This window comes from Harpegnathos saltator, unplaced genomic scaffold, assembly GCF_003227715.2.
Source record: "Harpegnathos saltator strain DR-91 unplaced genomic scaffold, Hsal_v8.6 scaffold1, whole genome shotgun sequence".
NCBI classification, from domain to species: domain Eukaryota; kingdom Metazoa; phylum Arthropoda; class Insecta; order Hymenoptera; family Formicidae; genus Harpegnathos; species Harpegnathos saltator.
In genome coordinates, this window is record NW_020229872.1 from 143,636 (window position 1) to 163,685 (window position 20,050).

At 52.8% G+C, this 20,050-nt stretch overlaps 1 protein-coding gene across 2 annotated transcripts in view; it reads left to right on the forward strand.

Annotated features, from left to right (window-relative positions):
- The window catches only part of LOC105192327 (uncharacterized), a 66,345-nt gene that overhangs the window by 41,898 nt on the left and 4,397 nt on the right, over positions 1 to 20,050 (forward strand). For both annotated transcript variants that reach the window (XM_011156380.3, XM_011156381.2), the window contains 2 exons: positions 10,834 to 11,162; positions 11,883 to 12,091. In XM_011156380.3, coding sequence (XP_011154682.1) covers positions 10,835 to 11,162; positions 11,883 to 12,091 — 537 coding nt within the window. In that variant the 5' untranslated portion in view covers position 10,834. The remainder of the gene's footprint in view (positions 1 to 10,833; positions 11,163 to 11,882; positions 12,092 to 20,050) is intronic.

Here is a 20,050-nt window from a genome sequence, read left to right on the forward strand (position 1 = left end):
CGTGAAGCCCGAGTTTCATCGGTGTCGCTGTAAGTAGAGCTTACATTATTTGATTTTGATCGATCGGCCCCGGGAAGCTCGAAGCGCACGCCTGAATCTTTGATAATCGGCAGTCCAATTACGTTGGAATTTTTATATTCGACCTCTTCTCTTTTTATCTTGCTGCGTTCTCACACGTTTGCGTCCTCTTCTCTTCTTTGCTCTTTGGCTCAACAGAAACATCACTCGATAACACACGAAGGAGAAGACGAGACGATGAGACTCGTGAGACATTCATCTCGTTTCATACTTTTGTTCCGTCGAAACAGCGAAATTCATCGCTGCGAGTCCGCGCAATACGGCGCTGGTGCTGTCGTTCCTGTTTGAAAATCGTGCCAACAGGCCACATTGTTTCCGCAATTTCATCAATGATCCTCGCGGAGTGTTTACATCTGTCCGCCGTAAATATCCCGTGTTATCGTTAATATTAACGTCGTGGAAACTTTTCGAGCTTCGACTCGTCTCTAATGACGAAATCGCTCCTTATCGCGAAACCTCGCGTTTACGCTCGCAGCGTTTCAATTTCCAGGCGCGACATGATTGCTTGTTGAAATCGACGATAACCCATAAACACTGACCCAATAGCACATTTCGAACCGTCGCGAAGAAGGGAACATGCAAATTTCGTCGGGAAGGTTCGTCAGGTTCTCACAGCGATCGAAACGCTCGGCCCGCCGAGATTATCCGCAAGCTGAGATAATCCGCGAGTCATTTCATTGAGGGATTTTCGCCGTAAGTATACAAGGGGCGGAATATTCGATTAATTATTCCGCTCATTTCGCGAAAACTCCCATTTCCATAATACACACCGTAGTAATTCCTCGGGAACGTCCGGAAAAAGCTATTATATTTAATGAAATATATGTGTTTTGTGCCAAATAATTTATCGAGTTTGCCGGCGCGGCGTAGCGTTTGCGTACAACGCGCGCCCTATATTTGCAAATCACAACGCGCGCTGTAGATTTCCAGTAGCACCGTCGATTCGCCGCTCTGCGTCCGTTTTTTTTTTTCGTGCGATTTTTTCTTTTTTTTTACCTTTTTAAATTCACCTCCGAATAATTTACGCGACCCGCGCGCAGCCGGAATGCGTAACGCGTCCGCGTCGCATATTTTCGTATTTTCGCAACGGTGCGATTCATAAACCGAATTATGTACGAACGCGTGAAAACGATCCGTAGTTTTCCGCCATTATCTCGCGTTTCTCAACGTGCTATAAATACCAGCCGCGTTTCACAGGCCTCGTGATACTCCCTAAGCGCGCAACAGTCGTAATGTAGCGCGCGGTGCGACTTTTCACGGTAATAAAATTCCCCGCTAATAATGCAGAGCCTCTGTCTTCTCTTCTTTTTTTAATTTATGTATATAAATGAGGTAAATTAGCGTTTTTCCCCGCGCACTACGCCTCTTCGCGCTCTCTTCATCCGTTTCCCGCGGGTGAAATAATAGAATAATCGCAACAGCGGTCGCACTTTGCGCGATCATTATTCGAGATCGCGCGCGCCGCAGCGCCGCGATCGTTTGTCCTCCGAACGATCTCGCTTCGTCTGATATCTATCGCGCCTAATTCCGCGTTATCCGCGTCGCGTCGATCACGGCGGTCTTTCACGTTGCACCGTGATGCACGGCGTAATCGAGGGAATTTCATCTGAGCCGTTCTTTCGGGGCGGGACCGGCCCGCGAATGAAACGTTTCGGCTGACGCGCGGTTGACGTTTATTGTTTCGATTAATGAGACGTTGCGAGACGTGCATCCAGCTATACGGCTGCAGTCGCGCCGGTATGAGGTGCCAGTAAGAAATTCAATTACGCAGTCGCCGTAGGAGAACCGCGGGACCAATAATTTCGCCCGAGTCGACATGCGCGTGTGTCGATTGTTTGGTGAGAAAGCTCGGCACCCCCCGGGCTGCGCGCCGCTCGCCACCGCCGCCGGCTAATTTAATTTAATCGCGTAAATGCACTGTCGTTCGCGAGCGTGGATGAAAGCAACCGGGCGCGCTGAAACGCGCATAAAATCGATAGCTACTTGATAATCGGGCCGCGCGAAATTTTTCCTTGCGATAATAACGGCGGCCTACCGTCAAGGACGGCGATCGCGCAATCGCGCTTTAATTCAGATGAAAGTGCCGCGGCACGTAACTAATTCCGATACTCTTATTGTTCTCTGGCCTTTAAATATGAATATTTAAACTCTCACCACACAATGTTTCATGTTAAACTAAATTAATTATATTATTTTCTTATTAAGTCATATGCACACGCACGCTACCGGACAATACGTGTAAAATGTTCTCGCGTGTGTGTGTGTGTGTGTGTGTGTGTGTGTGCAAATCGGATAAAACCGAGCAGAAAATTCATCTCCTATTTTGCAAACACTCACGTCAAATGTTATTAATTAGAGGAGATCGATGAATGAACCTGCGCGATCTGTTAAATGAGCCGCGATGGCGCGATGTGGCTGCCGTCGTGCGCTTGCACATTACGCGAAAATGAAGCAAAAAGTCCTCCATCATTCCACGAAAGACCACGCCAAATGCTGAGCTATTAATCGAGGAAAATCGTGCGCAATCATTCGGAAATTTCTTCTATAATTAATAACTCGACACTGCACGGGGCTGGCCGCGAAATGGGGGGGAGGGGGTGGAGGAACTTTTTCTTCACTTTGACGTGATCTGCAGCAGGGAAGAGCTTTGCTTACATTATCATCGCCAGACGTATTCTGTGCCAAGAGCTCGAATGTTCGAGTTTCAAGGGCAACACGACCAGAATGTCCAGAATCAGGCACGCGTCCCGATACTTTGGCCTCATCAGCGGCAAACTCGTTCCGCCGAAAAATTCCACCAAACGCGCCAAGTCAGCCTTCATGCGGCCCGATCGGCGGCGGCGAGGCGAGGTGATCCGTCATTGTAACTCGAGACTGAGATCTCGGGTTCAGGTCTCCGGGTGTGACGCAATAACAGCGGTCACGCCGCGACGACGGATCGCGACGAGTGAAACCGTCGCAAGGATAACATGTCCTTGCCGCATCCTCCTCATACGGTAGGCATTGCGTAACACTCGTGCGCCGTGTTTTATCAGCACGGTTTATCGGGTTACGATATCCATCTCGTAACAGCGCGCGCCCATGGGCACGGAAAGCGAGAGAGGGAAGCCGCGCGACGGAGGAAAGGACGTGGGCGGGAGATCAGGTGGATCCGGGTCACGTCGAGCTCTGCCAGCAACCGGTGTGATACCAGGGCGCAGGCCGAGCGTAGCCGCGTAGCTGCGCGAGAAGTAGGTCACCTTCGCCCTTACTCTACCCTCTTCGTTTCTTCGCGCCTCCTCCATCGCCCTTCTCAATTATCGGAGATCGTTCCTCTCGAGTGCTCGGAATTTCCTCGCGCTGCCCACGAAAACGCGCCCTTTTTTTTTTCCCGGGGCCCGTATAACGACGACGCGCTGGCACGACGAAAATGCGCCCGGATATCTCGCGGTCTGCCGAGTCGATTAATCGCCTTTATAATCGCGGACCGCCGGACATGTAAGAAAATTCCGCGCGTCTCAGGGCGTCCTTCGAGGCGGTCGTCGTCGTCGTCGTCGTCGTCGTCGTCCGAGGCCGAGGCGGCGGCGTCGGTAAGTGGCGATAATTAATGGAAACGCGTCATTCATCCCGGTTACTCGCTGTTCCCGTCCGTCGCTATTCGAATTTCATCGGTGTCCTTGCTCGCGCCGACCGTATCGACGATTTCCGTTATAACGAATTTCATTCGAAGCGCGTCCCCCATGTGGGAGTGGTTGTCTCATAAATATTCATATACATCGTAAACGAATCCGTCGAATCGCGTATATTGGCCTCTTCTCCGAGGTGTGTTCGAGCAACTGCTCCCTCTGACGAAATTAAAAATTCGTGAGTCTTTATTCATAAAAATTTCGCTCTAGCATCGTTATTCTGCATCGAATTTCATGAGCGGCAACGCATTCGAGAAGTAACAACCTCGCATGCCCGTTGAACGCCGCAACCTCGCATCTCGGTTCTCCGCTTTTTCCGAGCGTTCGCTCGGAAGTCGTTGTCAAAACGCGAGCGTTCTCTCTCGCTCGCTCGACTCGAGCGAGAATCGTTTGTCTCCAGTTCCTCGCAAAAGTTGCGGGATTCAGCCGCGACGGCGGCGAAAGAGGAGGAGAATACAGCGGCGGGCACGCATCCGTCCCGCGATGCGCGACTGTCTCGTGTAACCGTATTATTTGCGGGCGCAGCGACGATGTGCGCCGCGATGGAACTGACGGCGGAAAAATGGCAAAAAAATAAAAAAGGACTTACCTACATTCTGCACGTATCGCTGGAAAAAAATATTACATTTTCACAGTGGCGCGGCTCGGACGCGCCCGGCCACGTCGAGCATTTCGGATGAATATTTTGGTAACGCATACCGGGCCCCGCATCGTGTCGGCTCTCCTTCTACAATGTAGATCTCGGGGAGGCCGATATTCGCGCCGCTTATCGATTTTTTTATTCGTCTAAATACTCGAAATATTCACGACGGAGAATTTGGTACAATCGACTGGATCGACCAAACCCGCCCTCTCTCTCGTCGGAGCAACGTTTAATCCCGTTAACAGCCGTTGGCTCGCGCGGCCGATATCCGAGACGCGTCGAGTGCCCGTCGAGGATACGTGTTAAGGACTGCGTTTGGAGAACGGTGCGGCGACGACGGCAGCGACGACGACGACGACGACGACGACGAAAACGATGTATCGCCCTCGTAACTGCCGCATGGGAGCATTTCGTCGCGCGAGAATGGCGCGCGCGGCGCGTTACGTTTATTAAAGCGCGCGTCGCGACGGCAAGAAAAGTAAGAGACGCGGAAACACGTGGAGCTTTGCGCGAGAGATAGCGCTTCCCATAAATTTCACGACGGAGACGGCGCGTCGAGAAAGATGTACGGCGCGATGAAAAGAATTTTAATCGCCGCGCTCGTCCGTACATCTTACGAGCGTCTCTCTCTCTCTCTCTCTCTCTCTCTCTCTCTCTCTCTCTCTCTCTCTCTCTCTCTCTCTCTCTGTCTCTCTCTCTGTCTCTCTCTCTCTCTCTCTCTCTCTCTCTCTCACTCTCTCTCTCTCTCTATCTCATTTCCGATCCGCGCGGCCGACGATTCATCGCGCGGCGATAATTCTTCGCGGGGCGAGCTCGGGCGCGCGCGCGCACCTGAAACGCGAAAAGCGAAACGCGGATTTTCTTTCGGCGAACCTCGAGCACGCGCGCGCGTGCTGGATTAATTATGAAACTCGCGAGGCGTCCTCGTCGAGAGGCTGCCTCGTCGAGCGCATCGCGCTCTTTTAATTAACGCACGACGAGCGTGCGCGATTCTTTTTCGACCGTTTATGCTTGCGTGAGTATCAACGGCAGAGCCGGGAGACGCGGCGAGAGAGCCGACGTGTCTGTGACGACGGATGGATGATACGCGCTCTTGTTCGCTGCGGCGGCGCGATTTACCGAGGCTACGCAGATCGCGGAACAAGCGGGCGAACAACGCGACACGCGTGCTTCGTCTGCGGACATTAGCCGTCGACATCCCGTCGAAAGAGCGAGGAGACGCGTGCGGGGATGCGTGATTAATCCAACATGTAAATAAGAAATAATGAATGAGTCTCAATGTGCGATGGCAGCGCCAAGGCTTCTCTTCCCCTCTCTCGAGAAGAACGACGACGACGACGACGACGACGACGACGACGGAGGAAACTGACACGTCGTCGTAGCGCCGGCTCTTTTCGCCGCGTTATCCGCGCCGGCGCGTTAAATATTTGAACAATTTAATTATTTCCCTCCTCGCCGCGACCGCCGGCACGCCAAGTAATTCAACATCAATGTGGAGCAGCTCGCGGGTTTGACTGGAATAGGCGCGGGAAATAAAAGGCCTGTGCCTGCGAAGGCTGCACGACAAAATTAATTAACGTCGTCGCCGCCGACGCCGCGTTATTCTTCCTGCTTCCTTCCCCCTGCTCCGACCTCTCTCTCTGTCTCTCTCTCTTTCTCTCTCTCTCTCTCTCTCTCTCTCTCTCTCTCTCTCTCTCTCTGTCTCTCTCTGCGTTGTAACGAATTAATCCCGGTGCGATCAAAGGCACAGACTCCCGGGCGTCTCCCTCGCGCTGATTCCCGCCGTTTACACTTTGTAGAAATCGCAGGAATTGCCTAGCGAAGGCGGAACCCGGGACTGGAGGGTGAAACCTGAGATTCCATAGGAAGAAATTGTACAGCTTCATTTCGCTGCGCGCAGTTGAGTTTGTTTCCGACGCGCGCGCGCATTCTGCCGCGGAAGCCCGCGATGCGGAACGCGCGATTGAAGTTTCTTCATTAAATATACAAGATGGATCGAGCAATCGGCGCGTTGCGCCGCGAGACTCGCGGCGGCAAGTATACTCCCGCTGATTGCAAGCGGGTGCACAGGTGCGAGCTATGCCTCGATTTGTGCGAACAGACTTTGTCGCGCATCGACGCAAAGATCGGCAGTCAATATGATTCCCAACAAGAAAGATTGAGAGAGAGGGAGAAAGGGAGAGAGGAACAGTATTAAGGGTACCGGAAAGTCTTTTCGTTTTTATTACAAAAGTTTTAAAAGCATGAAAATAATAAAATAAGTTCGATCTTAATGAAAGTTGATATATACAATAAGGAATTGTTAACTAACCTGGAATTTAAATTAATTCTGGATTAAACCTGGATTAAAACTAAGAACCCGTACTATAACCACGAAAATTGAAGGTTTTAAAATACGAAAAGACTTTTCGGTAGCCCTAGTATTATTTATTATGCGTTTCAGGACGTGCGTGTCTCCTCAAGCATCCAAAAATTAATTAATATAAAATACAAAATTGATATCTTGAGTAGACGGCAAGAATGAATGGCGACATAATCAGAAAGAGAGAGAGAGAGAGAGAGAGAGAGAAGGAGAGAGGGAGGGAGAGAGTGAGATCTTCCGTGTTCGCGCGGTGTTACTGGCAGGAAGAGGAAACTCATTCGTCCTGGCGGCGGTGTCGCAGCTGCCCGTTGCCGCGTGCATTCTGCTATTGTAATAATTATCTTTGGAAGGCCATTTCTCGTCTCTGTCGATATCAATGCAGCCCGATAACTGCGGCCTGGCTAAGTCACTCGCACACACCCGCATCGAAGGTACCGGCGACATTGATTGCAACTAGGTTGCGACAGTCCTGAAATATCGTTTGTAATTAAATGTTGTGTTATCCCCGGGTGCGAGAGGGGGACACACGACTTGGCAGCTACGACGCGCCCCGCTTTCTCGCCTCGATATTGTCGACAACGCTTTTAATTACGGATGTATATCAGTGCGTTGTCCCGCGTTCGATCGCTCGCGCTCTGCAGTGTACGTCTTCTTTTCGGCTTCGAGTACCCATCTTCTTTCGTCTTTCGTCACTCCTTATCGCCAAGTAGTGTGCGTTCATTGATTATTCTTCATTAGATATGTAGGCCACGGCGAAATTGCGTCTGTCGATACTTGTTACGCTTCTCTCTCTGTCTCTCTCTCTCTCTCTCGCTCCGCGCGCTGTTCCATTTAAAGACGCTCAATACGAGACGTTTACATATGCCCGGGGATTCGACGGCTCGTTCTCGCGAATCCGACCGGCAAACGCGACGTTTATCACCCGCGACGCGTATACGCGGGGAAGTACATTCTTTCGCGAAATCACCTGCGCAAACCGCGATAAGGTGCGCGTGACGCCGCCGTTCGCCAGCGGGATTGTCTTGATATCGACGAACGTTTCGTCAGGAATTGCTAAAGGATGACGATGGTAATAATAATAACAATAATAACAACGCGGACTTACGTTGAAATAACAACTTCGTTAGATTAATCTGTGTTGAAACGTTCGCGAAGAAGAACATACACACACACACACACAGAGAGAGAGAGAGAGAGAGAGGGAGAGATGTCGGCTTTATACACTCATTCTTGCTCGACATCATCCGTGATTTTTCGAAAAAGAGATCACATCGAGCGTCACAACCTCTAAACGTCTGAACGGTGCACCGCGACATCGCGAGCGGGACGTGCTGCGTTAAATCGGAATTTACGGGGACGAGACCGTTTCCCGACCGAATCCAATTCTCTTAAGAAGCGCGCCGCGCGATAGGAGGAGAGAGAGAGAGAGAGAGAGAGAGAGAGAGAGAGAGAAAAAGAAAGAGACACAAAGGAAGCTTTCTAATTTTCTTCTAAGACACAGCCCGACACGCACCGGTGTGTCGTCTCTTACGGCTCCGTGGCTCGAGCGAGCGCCCTCGGACACACACACATACACACACACACACACACACACACACGTCCGAAGCCGGCGCGGAGGAAGAAGTTTCGCAGCGCTTGGTCCCCAGGTTTCAGCATCCGCGGGGATGAGTAATGGCAGGTCTGCGTACTGTAGCGAGCAGTTTGTCGTCGAAACTAACCAAGGTCCCCGGTAGCTCATTTCGCAGCATGGCACGTAATTCAATTTCCATGTAGCGATTCCCATGCCCGGCCTCGACGCGCGCTCTCGCGCGAGTCCTCCCTGTCCCTCTTGGTCGGAACGAGAAGTGAAATCGTCACCTCGGCCGTCACTCAGACGACGGCGCGAACGCGTTCTCGAAATATCAGCGCGCGCGACGCGAATGTCGAGCGCGAAATGCACGACCGACATGTATTGTACATATGGCGTACGGAACGACGAAAGCCGTGTTCCTCGTGTCGTGTCGTGGAGTCGAATTAATGAGGCAAAAGAATGTCGTTCACGGCATCGGTCGATCCAACGCGACGCCGACGGCTTCAATCGTGCGCCTGCATTTTTTTATCCGCCCCTAGCAGCTTTGTTCGTTGATCCCTGTATACTTTTAGCTTCGTATAACGCATCGATCCTCGCGCACCCGCGCGCGACATTTAATGGACCGATGCACGACACGGTGGACTAAATTCGATTTGAAGCGGAGGCCTCTCCAGCGACTAGCGGCTAGCGATGATGCTCGGCGCAAAAGTCTAGCGGAAAGGCACTAAAATCGAGTATTTCGCCGAAAGTGGGTTAGGAGAGCAACGATGGAAAGATAATAAACGCGAAGGCGCCGACGGTCGGTCCTTTTAATCTCGAGAGGGTAAGAGAGCTTTTTCTCACTCTCTCACACCCTCTCCCTGTCTCGAGGACGAAATCCGACGAGGATACCGGGAGAAGGCGCGGCATCGTTCATTTCGACGATATAAAATGGGATGGGATCGCGCGATCCGAACGGAAGCCGCCTCGACGGTTTCGTTGTCTCAGAAGTAGCTTCCTAAATGTGCCGGGAATAAGATTTTCTCCGGGAGAATAGAAGAAAGGAGCGAGCCGCCATTCTCCTCTTCCTCGGCCTCGGCAAAAGTCGAATAAAAAGGTTCACTTCGCCTTCTCGGTCTTTCCTCTCTCCTTCCCTTTCTCTCTCTCTCTCTCTCTCTCTCTCTCTCTCTCTCTCTCTCTCTCTCTCTCTCTCTCTCTCTCTCTCTCTCTCTCTCCCCCTCTCTCTCTCTCCTTCTCTCCTTCTTTCCCCCTTTCTCAAGAAATAGAGGTAAAGCGACCTCCGCAGCGAGGCAGATCTCTCAGGCAGATTCGACAGATCAATGATTTATTCCGAAAAGTTCAAATTGGATCGCGGTATTAAGGATTCCTCGCGCGGAGTGCTCCGAGTTGAATGTGCATGCGAAGTGCGCCGGGAGGGGAGGGGGGACATACTTTCAGCGCTCTCAGGTGCAGCGATTGTGTCATCGGTCGCGCCTCGAGTTGTTGGGACCCTCGACGACTTCCACCGGCTCCCTTAATTGCTTTCTTTTCTTTCCAACGCGCGGCGATCTCGTTGATGTAGCTAATTACGGCGGCCGGGGAAAGCCGGCCGTCGGAATTTCGCATAATCCAATTTATCATCAATCGAGTTTCGCGCGCGTACACACACGAGAGAGAAAGAGAGAGAGAGAGAGAGAGAGAGGGGGAGGGAGGGGAAGGGGGAGAGAGAGAGGACCGTTAACTTTAGGCCTGGGCACTTTTTCCCGTCGAGTACATGCCGTGCTGGTGTAATCGCGTTTGTCACGCGAGAAGCGGGGCTGAGCGGGCCGCTATTGCGAATAAACGTTACGAAGTGATTCCAATTAAGGGCCATTATGGGCTCGTTAATAATAGCGCGTGGCGCACGAGGTCGATAACGTTGTTTGACGGAGCGTAGGGCGCGCCGGCTGTAACGGATTGCGAGAGAGAGAGAGAGAGAGAGAGAGAGAGAGAGAGAGAGAGAGAGAGAGAGAGAGAGACCGGCGCGAATCTCGGCGTGACTAAGTCCCGGTGATTTATGTTATTTATGCCTGTCGCTGAATGGCGGCGTTAAAGCGCCGTCGAGGCCAACGCCGTGCGTTGCCGTGCGTCTGGGCCGCGATTCGAAGAGGGAAACCGGTAAACACACAGAAACGGGGTGAAATTTATTGTACTTTGAAATCGCTCTCTCTCTCCCTCCCCCCTCTCTCTCTCTCTCTCTCTCTCTCTCTCTCTCGCTCTCTTCGCCGCGCTCGAGAGAAAGTAATAATCGCTCATGGATTCTCCTTGTTGCTCCCTCTCTCCCTCCTTCTCTTTTCTCTATCTTGCGCGACCTTGGTTGGGCACAAAAAGCGACCGTTTATCTCCCCCAAACCGCCTTTTAGCGGCGCGGAATCTTTCCGGTTCTGCGTCCGAAGCGTCTCGAAAGCGGCACTCCGTTCTTCGCGAAATCGTCGATTATCGCGAAAGCTCGTGAAAACACGCGTACGCGTGTGCGCTGTGCGCTTCTGCTTTCCAGGATGCCTAACGAGAACGCGCCGGTGTGTGCCTGCGGCGTGGTGGTCGATCTGTCCAGCAAGTCGCGAAACAGCTCGATCGTCCCGCGAAAGCTGACGATCCTCGTGCCGAAGTCGAAGGGTGGCAAGAGCTCGGACGGCAAGGCTGCGCGAAAGCAACAGGATGAAGCGCGAGCGCCGAAGAGCCGCACTTCGAGCGAGACCGGCAGCAGCAGTTCGGTGATGGAACCCAGGAGACCTGCGATAAAGAACAGCAAACACGAGAAGCGGCTCAATCAGTCGCGGAGGACCCGGAGCGCCGACAGGGCCGAGTCGCATTACACTTATATCGGTTAGTTGGCCGCCGCATATTGCTCTCTCTCTCTCTCTCTCTCTCTCTCTCTCTCTCTCTCTCTCTCTCTCTCTCTCTCTCTCTCTCTCTCTCTCTCTCTCTCTCTCTCTCTCTCCCTCTCTCTCTCTCTCTCTCCCTCTCTCTCTCTCTCTCTCGCGGATCGTATTTTTCTTGACTGACTGGAATGATCGATCGCGTCCGCTTGGTCGAGTCCGACTGTGTTCGCGATGAAGCGGCGGACGACTGTCGAAAGTGAAATTCGATGATTGAGAATCTCAGAGGTGACTGTTCAGAGGCGGACGAGTCGACTGACTTCTCACCGCGGCGAAACTCAACGATCGGGAATCGCGCCAAGTGAGCCGAAAGATCGTTGAGGTACGTCGAGATTAATCGATCGGATCGATCAGAGGCGATCAATTGGCGTTGTAATTGAATCGAGCAATTGTTTGTAAAATGAAATTCAACTGCGCGGATTGCGGATTGTGTGAAACAATAATCGTTACGAGTGCAGTCGTTTCGTCCGCAGAAACGCCGCAGCGGGTCGTTCCATCATCGCGGGACGATTTAACATTTTGTCATTATAACCGCGTTATTATATTATATTATATATTAACAGCGCGCGCTCACGCTCCGACGCAAATCCCGCCGGAGCGAGCAAAATGGACACGCGCTGACACACGTTGCCTGCTCAATTGCGAACGGACATTGTCGCGTTTGCAGATTCGGGCTCGAGCATCCTCGGCGACGGGATCCGGGAGAGCACCATACCCGAGGTGCTGTACGCCACCATACCGGACACCATACCGAGCGTCAATGAGCCCGGGACTGGCCAGTTGAACTCGCAGTGCAGATCGCAGCAGCTTTACGCCATTCCGTCGATGACGTCGCCGCCGCCGACGTACGACGTCGCGATCGCGAAAACGCGGCAGGTAAGGCTCCCCGCACCTTGCGATTTACTCCCGGAGTAAAGTGCTCCCTCCCTCCGCTTGTGATCCATGCTGATTCGTAGCAACTGACGAACACGTCGGTAGCAATAGAGTGCTGCTCGCGTAACAGAAGAGGCTTGTCGTACAACACTGGCGAACATTCGTCAGTCCGCCGCGTCAGTCGACATTTCCGCTCGTCGGTTCGCATTGTGCGCACGTCGGTCGGTTCGTTCGATCGGCCTTCCGCAACGCTTTGATTACGGTATTAACCCGACTAGAAATTTATCGCATGGTCCTGATCAGGTTAACCTCATTTGGACCCATCATCAGGTCCCAATAAGGTAATACTATCGGTAATACTATTCTAGTAAGTATGGTATATGTAACGCAGCGTGGATATCAGGACCTTAGTAAGGATTCATAGTCAGGTCCTTATTAAGTTATCTTATGGAATCCTTATTACGTTTTTCTTTTTTTTTCAAATTATGGCTCCTGATTACTCGCCACGGCTATATTGGATGATGACATTAGAAATAAGAAATGACACGCTGCAAATTCTTTCATGTCATTTCTAAATAAAAAGATACTTGCATGAAATAATATTTTAGATCGCTTGAGCGAGCATACTTGTAAAATGTTTCGGAAAAGAAACATAAAATGAATATATCATAAGATCATAAAGTATCACAAGGTGACAAGACATAGAGTGGTGTTAAAGAGAAAAGTTGCATGTCACGTTAATTTTACAACTATTTATTGACTGCTAAAAAAAGGGATAATTTCTATAGCATTTTACAAATATATTCAAGTGATCTGAAGTGCTTTTTCAATGCAAACATCTTTATATTTGGAAATGACACCCAAAAATTGGTTTGTTAAAACCTGATAATGCAAATCATATTAGGTACAATGAATAAGATCCCGACAAGGACCTGATTAACTGAACCATGTTATATCATACACTAGGTTGGTACATTAAGGTCCTAATGTGGACCCAATCATTATAACCTTATAAAGGTCTTCCTTATTCATGTCGTGGCCTTCCCGCCTGATGCACTAAGGCCGGTTAGATTTCGGGTTCGTTCGTGGTCTTAGGGATTGGGATCCCGAGCTTCGCTGGTCCAGGCGAGATAGAAATAGTCGGTCGTACAAAAGAAGATGGCGTTTATTCGTTCCTCCTTACACTTGCGCTTACGTACCAGTGTAGAATAACGGACCCGGATTTATACGTTAACTATCGAGACGCTCAGTTCTCGCTTCAATCATCTATCTGTTCTTCTTCTTCGGCTCCAGTCTTATATATCCTGGTGCCTTTGGTATGACTGACACATTAACCTAATTTCGCGGTCTCAGTCAGCAGAGTTGCAAGTTTATGTATTACAAATACTTTATGGCGTCAGCACTTTAATCGAATTGTGTATTGCGCGCTTACTAACTGACTACTAACTAAGGTGGAATAATTAGGACGCGGTTACAACACTCATTCATGTCGTTAGGACATTGTAAGGACTGACTTACTTAGGATTACCTATCATTCACCCTATTAGGTCCTTATCAATGTTAGATGAACCTGATCAAAATTTCTTGTACGTCAATGGGCATCGTGGACTGCGCGCGCGCGCGCGCGCGCTCGCTCCGCTAAGCCGCGCGGACTCGATGCGCAATTGAGAATTTTATCGGCCGCTCTCCTCGTCGTAATCCAGCCGTGCGGCGCGCGAGCCACGTCACTTCGACGAAGATAATATCCGCTCGGTTATATCGTTTACATTGCAAAGTTGCGGAGCGTGCGCCCGGCCGGCCGGCGGACAGCAGTTTCCGACAGCGGTCAATATACCGTACAATGGCGACAATCGGCATTCAGCCGGCCGTAAGAGCATAACGCTCAGCAACCGCCGCAATAACAACGGGCCGGGCCGGACAATACTTGCAAATTGTCATCGCCGTGCGCGCGCTTTAAACGATGTAACTGGAATATTAATTCCCCGCGTGGTTATGTCCCGCGTGCGCCCCGCGGTCGCTCGAGGGTCGCAGAGAGCACTGGGGGAGGGGGCAGGGGGGAGGGAAGGAGAGGAGACTCTCCGCGAGCGGAGTTGTCCGATCGCCGAGTATCGCGCGGTGCCTCTCTCGAGTTATCGAAACGAACGCGATCGCGTCGGCACGCGTCGCTCTCGATTTGCATCCGCGCTGCGCAATTCGGCCGCCGACGATGACGAGCGGATGACGAGGAAATTGGCGGCGATCTAGCAATCAGCCCCAGAGGCGTCCGCCGATGATCGATAATCGAATCGGCAGGTAGTCCGGCTAGAGCACTGTGTAATCGATCGCGCGCGCGCGATCGCCTGCAATCGGCGCGATCGCAAATTGGTCTTTTGTAGGCCGCCGAATGCGCCGTTAGTCGCGTAGTAATTGCTAATTAGCCGGTGCTACAACCGATCGCAGGAGACCGGCGGGACCTCGGCGGATCCCACCGCGAGCGTGCAAACGGCGCGGCGATCTCGCGCTAACGAGAGCGTATCGCAGATACGGCCTGCTGATAACGTGGCACGAAGAGGGGCCTCTCGAGAGCGAGATAAAAAGAAACAAGGAGGAGACGATCCGCGGAAATCAATCGGGTGTCGCTCGCGCGGATTGCAAAATTCCGTCGAATTTCGCGTTGTCGCGAAAGATGACGCGACCGGGAGACTGAAAAATACGGTATTTCGGGCATTACCGGCGGCGCCAGGAGCGTCTCAGCTCTCGCAACGCGCGCCCACCGGCCTCGAGAGTTTAACGATCCCCATGCTCTCGCTCACGACGAATCCGGCCGGCAAAGTTGGGGAAAGCTCCTCATCGCGCTATTTTTAAAGACGACTTATCATTTTACGCAAATCCCCGCTACGGGCCGCCGCCGCGGTCGCTCGTATTTCACGTCGCGCGCTCGCGGCGTGTCTCCAGAGCATTAAATTATCCCGTGGAATTTATTATACGCGGCGTAACTGATAACAATAACAGCGAAGCCCAGGATCGGAATTTCCCAGATTACACGGAAATGTAGGAATGCACGCGCGCGCGCGCGCGCGCCGGTGGCATTTTCCTCGCTCATCGTTCACCGTCGTTTCTTCGACAAATTCTCCCCGCTCGTCGCCGTCACCGTAAGCTCTGCGGCTCTAAATTACCGCGATTCTAAAATCATCGAGCCGGAAATTCGCGCGACTTCCTGGGCGCCTGTCCTTCGCACTTCGGCACGTCCTGCGCGCGAGCCAGTGCTGCAGCTGAGCTGCTTCGCTCCGTGCGTCGTCGAAGAAGTCCCTCGTCTCAAAGAAGGTTCGATTTTCGGTCGGGCCGAGCTCTCTCTCTCTCTCTCTCTCTCTCTCTCTCTCTCTCTCACTCTCTTTCTCTTTCTCTCTCGATACGGTACGAGGTGGAAGCAGCAGAGGCCAGAGAGGGAAAGAGAAAGAGGGAGGCAAATTCAATGTACGGTTTCTTAGCTCGAGGACCATTCCAGTCCGGTTCGCCGCTCAATTCCATCGCGTATAGTCGCGCGGCGCCGACTGGAACATAAATTGATCCTCCTACCGTGCGGCCGCGTTGCCTCGGCGTCGTCATTCCCAGAGAACCAGCCGTCCATGCCGAAAACTCGAGCACATGCACGCGCGCGCGCGCGCGGTGGCATTTTCCTCGCTCATCGTTCACCGTCGTTTCTTCGACAAATTCTCGCCGCTCGTCGCCGTCACCGTAAGCTCCGCGGCTCTAAATTACCGCGACTCTAAAATCATCGAGCTGGAAATTCGCGCGACTTCCTGGGGACCTGTCCTTCGCACTTCGGCACGTCCTGCGCGCGAACCAGTGCTGCAGCTGAGCTGCTTCGCTCCGTGNACGTCGCCGAAGAAGCGCCTCGTCTCAAAGAAGGTTCGATTTTCGGTCGGGCTCGAGACTCCGAAAAACCTTGCCGTCGCTCGTCTTCCTGCGAGGGACTGCGGCGATGCTCTCTTCATCGACGCTGCGCCGAGACGGGAAGGGGATGAAGAGCGTTAATTGCGAGAGAGCGACTCGTACCGCGTACCTACGAAATGAGTCTCGAAAGGGTTCGAACACTTCTTTCGCAGATGCAATTCGGAGCGCAGCAGATGTCCGATCCGAGGGAAGTAGGTCTCCGAGAATTTTTCACAGACGAGCGCGCTCATTGGAGCGTCGGTCGCGTTCCGAATTGCGGAAAAAAGCGTTCAAACGCTGCGGAATTGCCCCGGCGGCAATTTCGGCTCGCGGTACGAAAATGGCCGTGGTCACACAATCCTATCGAACCGTCATACGCTTGTCAGCCGCTTTCACATCGCGTGAAATGAAGCGGAAATAGCTGATATATTTGTTTATGATAAAGCCGGGATAGAGGTGAAAGCCAGCGGCATCGCTGGCCGCTGTATTTTTTGGCGCCGTGACGCTTATCGGCGTTATCTCCGCTATAGAAACAAATATGTTATTACGCGTTCCGCTGAAACGATGCATGCGCGATAATAATCGATACGAGGTGCCGGGAAAGATCGATGGTCATCGAACACGTGCGGGTCATTAAAGGAGAGACGCTCGAGGTCGAGGGATAATCGCGGTGATAAATTCTTAACCGACTTCTTGTGTGTCGCGATAACGAGAAAGCTCCGTTTGCACTCGGCTGCTCCGAAATGAAAAGGGACGTCAAAGGAGATGGCGAAAAAGGGTTGAAATTGTTCCCGGCTGAAACGTCGAGGAGACGAGCTCGACGTCGCTCGCTGCTCCGCCCGAGCGAGCGAAGACTCGCTCGCTCGCTCGCTCGCTCGGGCGAGCACTCGTGTGAAATGTAAAACCGCGTGCTGGTGGAAGTTCACCGCGACGAACGGACGCAGGGAAGCTGTTGCGCGCGACTAAATTGTACGACGTAGCATAAAGGAGGTCGTCCTTATTTTCTTTCGTCGGATTTTCCTCACCTGGATCGCGCGCGCACGACTCGTTCTTTCTCGGCGTTTCTCGCTTTTCTCGCGCGCGCGCGAGGCGAGATTGTCCGCGACGTTCGGTCCGCGACGATTTCCGGCCGAGTCCACGTCTGTCCGGTAGAAGCGAGCGAGCGAGCGAGAGAGAGAGAGAGAGAGAGAGGGAAAAAGGGAGGGAGAGAGAAAGAGCTGTTGGGGCATTTGCATCTCCGATATTTTCATTCGCAAGATCAAAGGCGCGGCATATCGTTCGAGAGACGAGATTAAAGCTCGAGACGGGTACAGGTCGCGAGCAAGCAAGTGCTTTCCATGCTTCCCCCCCCCGCCCGCCCCCGCCTCCCTGCCTTCCCCGCCCCGTTCCCCGGCGGATCCGACCGAAAGTCATTGATATGGGCGACTCTTCGAGCGCGACCAGCAAAGTTACGCTTCTCTCGTGTATCCCTCGTCCTTCCAGCCGCCCGCGCGGCTCCTCCCTCTCGTCTTTCTCTCGCCCTCTTCCTTTCGCCCCTCGAAGGAAGAAAAGGAAACGCCGCTGAGGTTTTCGCGCGCGACTCTCGAGAGCTCGCGAGCTTACTTCGCGTATCTTTTAGTGGTTGTTTCCATTCATGAGGCGCGAATACGCGCTCGCGTGCCGCATCCCCTAATTTGAATAACGTCCCCGTCTTTGCGATTTTCTCCGCAAGGACTACGCCGCGCACGGCACGGAGTATTTGTCGGGACATCACGACTTGTCTGGGACAGGCGCTAACATAGCGAATTCCATCGCCTGAGCGAGAGCAGGTTCTGCACGAAATGAACACGCGTGATGGCGCCAGGCCGCCGCGCTTAACGGCGAAGCCGCGCGGCGCGTGTTTTCCCCCGCGAGTTTCCTGCCGAGAATTCGACTTTGTCGCGAAACTCCGGCGTCTCTCGACGAATTCTCGAGGAAAACTCGGAGGATTCTCCGGGGAAGCGTCGATCCGACTGAAGAATTAATTAGCGATCGAAGGAATGACCGCGCCAACACGAGCGGCCGATTTTGTAGGAATCTCGCGGGCTCGACGACGCGTTTCGTCGAAATTTCGCAAAGTACTCGAAGACCTTCCTCGTCGACATTGGCGCAACGTGTATGTGTGAATGTGTGTGCGAGAAAGCGCGCGGTTAAATCGCCCTCATTGCGACGCGGCGTGTGTTTACATTAAAGAACACGGCGGTCTGGAATATTTAGGGGCGGAAGTAACGTGCAATACGTCGGACCGTGGTTTCACGAGAGGGAAAGGGACGGGGGGAGGAGAGAGAGAGGGAAAGAGAGAGAGAGAGAGAGCGCCGTGTAGTTAGGATCCGTAAGATACAACGCCGGCGAGATGCTCTCGCATATTAATCTCCCGCCGCGGCTGAGTTAGCGCAAATGATACGCGGGCCGACATGGCGCGCGATAAAGCAGCAGCGGGCCAGGCTGAATCGAGCCAAGACGGCAGGCAAAGGGAGGCCGAGAAAGACGAGCGAAGGTGGTTGATGTAAAAATAATGGAAAAATAAAAGCAGCCAAGTGTGGAGGTGGATTAAATTGGCGCAGCTGCGGACGGGGCGGGGGTGGGGAGAGCGGGCGAAAATTAGCGCGAGACGGCGAATTACGACGGAATAAAGGGATCCCCGTATGAAACGGGAGCGGGAGGAAAATTGCCGGCCGAGTAGCAGCGCGAGAGCTCGGTAACGTTTAAGCTTTTAACCTCGGAGCGAAGGCGCTCCTCCGCAGCTCTCCTTGTCGAATTAACGCGGTGATCGATCGGTGCTGGCTGGCTGCCTCTCGCGTATCGCAAGCCTGCGAGTGGCTGAGAGCGGCTGCGTTTTATGCACGCACTGCGAGTCGCCTGCGAACGACGTGTCGGGATTGCAGGTGTCGGAGGTGGAGTCGCGTTGTCCGCGGACAGCACTAGACAACTCGCTCGCCGGGGCTCTCTCTGGAGCACGCACGTACGATACCTTGGAGAAACACGTATCGCCGGCCGTATGATCGTCTCGCCGCGGACGGAAAAGTGCAAGCAAACGCCGGGGCTTCGTGCGATCCTCTTGAACGAACGCTCGAGGGCGACCGCGCTCGTCTCACGCTGGAAAATGGAATCGCAGGATAATCATTCTGAAACTCAATTCCAGCCTCTCCGCCGAGTCGAGGGCTGCCGCTGTTGGTTGGTCCCGCTTGACTTAGTCGCCGGCGAAGATCGCGGGAACCGAAGTGACGGTCGTTTTCTCGTCGTCGCTGCTTGGACTTGCTGACTCAGCAATAAGAGTGATCGCGAAGCTCTCGCTGCGGGCTATCGGAGGGTTTGATTCAGTGATCCGCAGTGGCGTGGATTTTCGACGAAGGAAACAAGTTGTCGGGCGTTTTACGAGACATCGCGCGCCCGCCGTGAAACTTCGCTTCGATCCGCGAGACGAGCAGCGTGCGCGACTGACGTGCCGACGCTCTCTCTTTCTCGCCCTCTCTCTCTCTCTCTCTCTCTCTCTCTCTCTCTCTCTCTCTCTCTCTCTCTCTCTCTCCCGTCGATGTTTCATTCATTTTCGAAAAGTACAAAATATTATACCCGCGGTGGAATATATATTTATGACCAAAGTTCCTTGCCAGACACGTTTGCATCGATAACGCGCTCACGGATATGAAGCTGCGCATCGTATATTACTATTTGCGAATGACGTCTACGTAACTAGACAACCGCGCTATTTCCTGCCATCGAAATTTCCAGCCATTAAATTTTCATCCCACTTGGAAAAGCGGAACCTCCGCGCGCGCGGCCGCCGCGCGTCTCCCCGTCGTTCAGACCGCCCGGCTGTCGCGCTTCGACTCGGCGGGATCGACAAAGTGTGTATGGAAGCACTTAATATACAAAGCCCGATGCGAGCGGAAAACTGCGAAAGTCGTATCCGAGTATGAAACTTCAGCAGCGCCAGTTAGCATTAAGTACGGGACCATTATGCGACAATTAGACGATTAAATGCGAAGCGACACACACACACACACCAACACGCGTCTCTCGCACGAGATATCG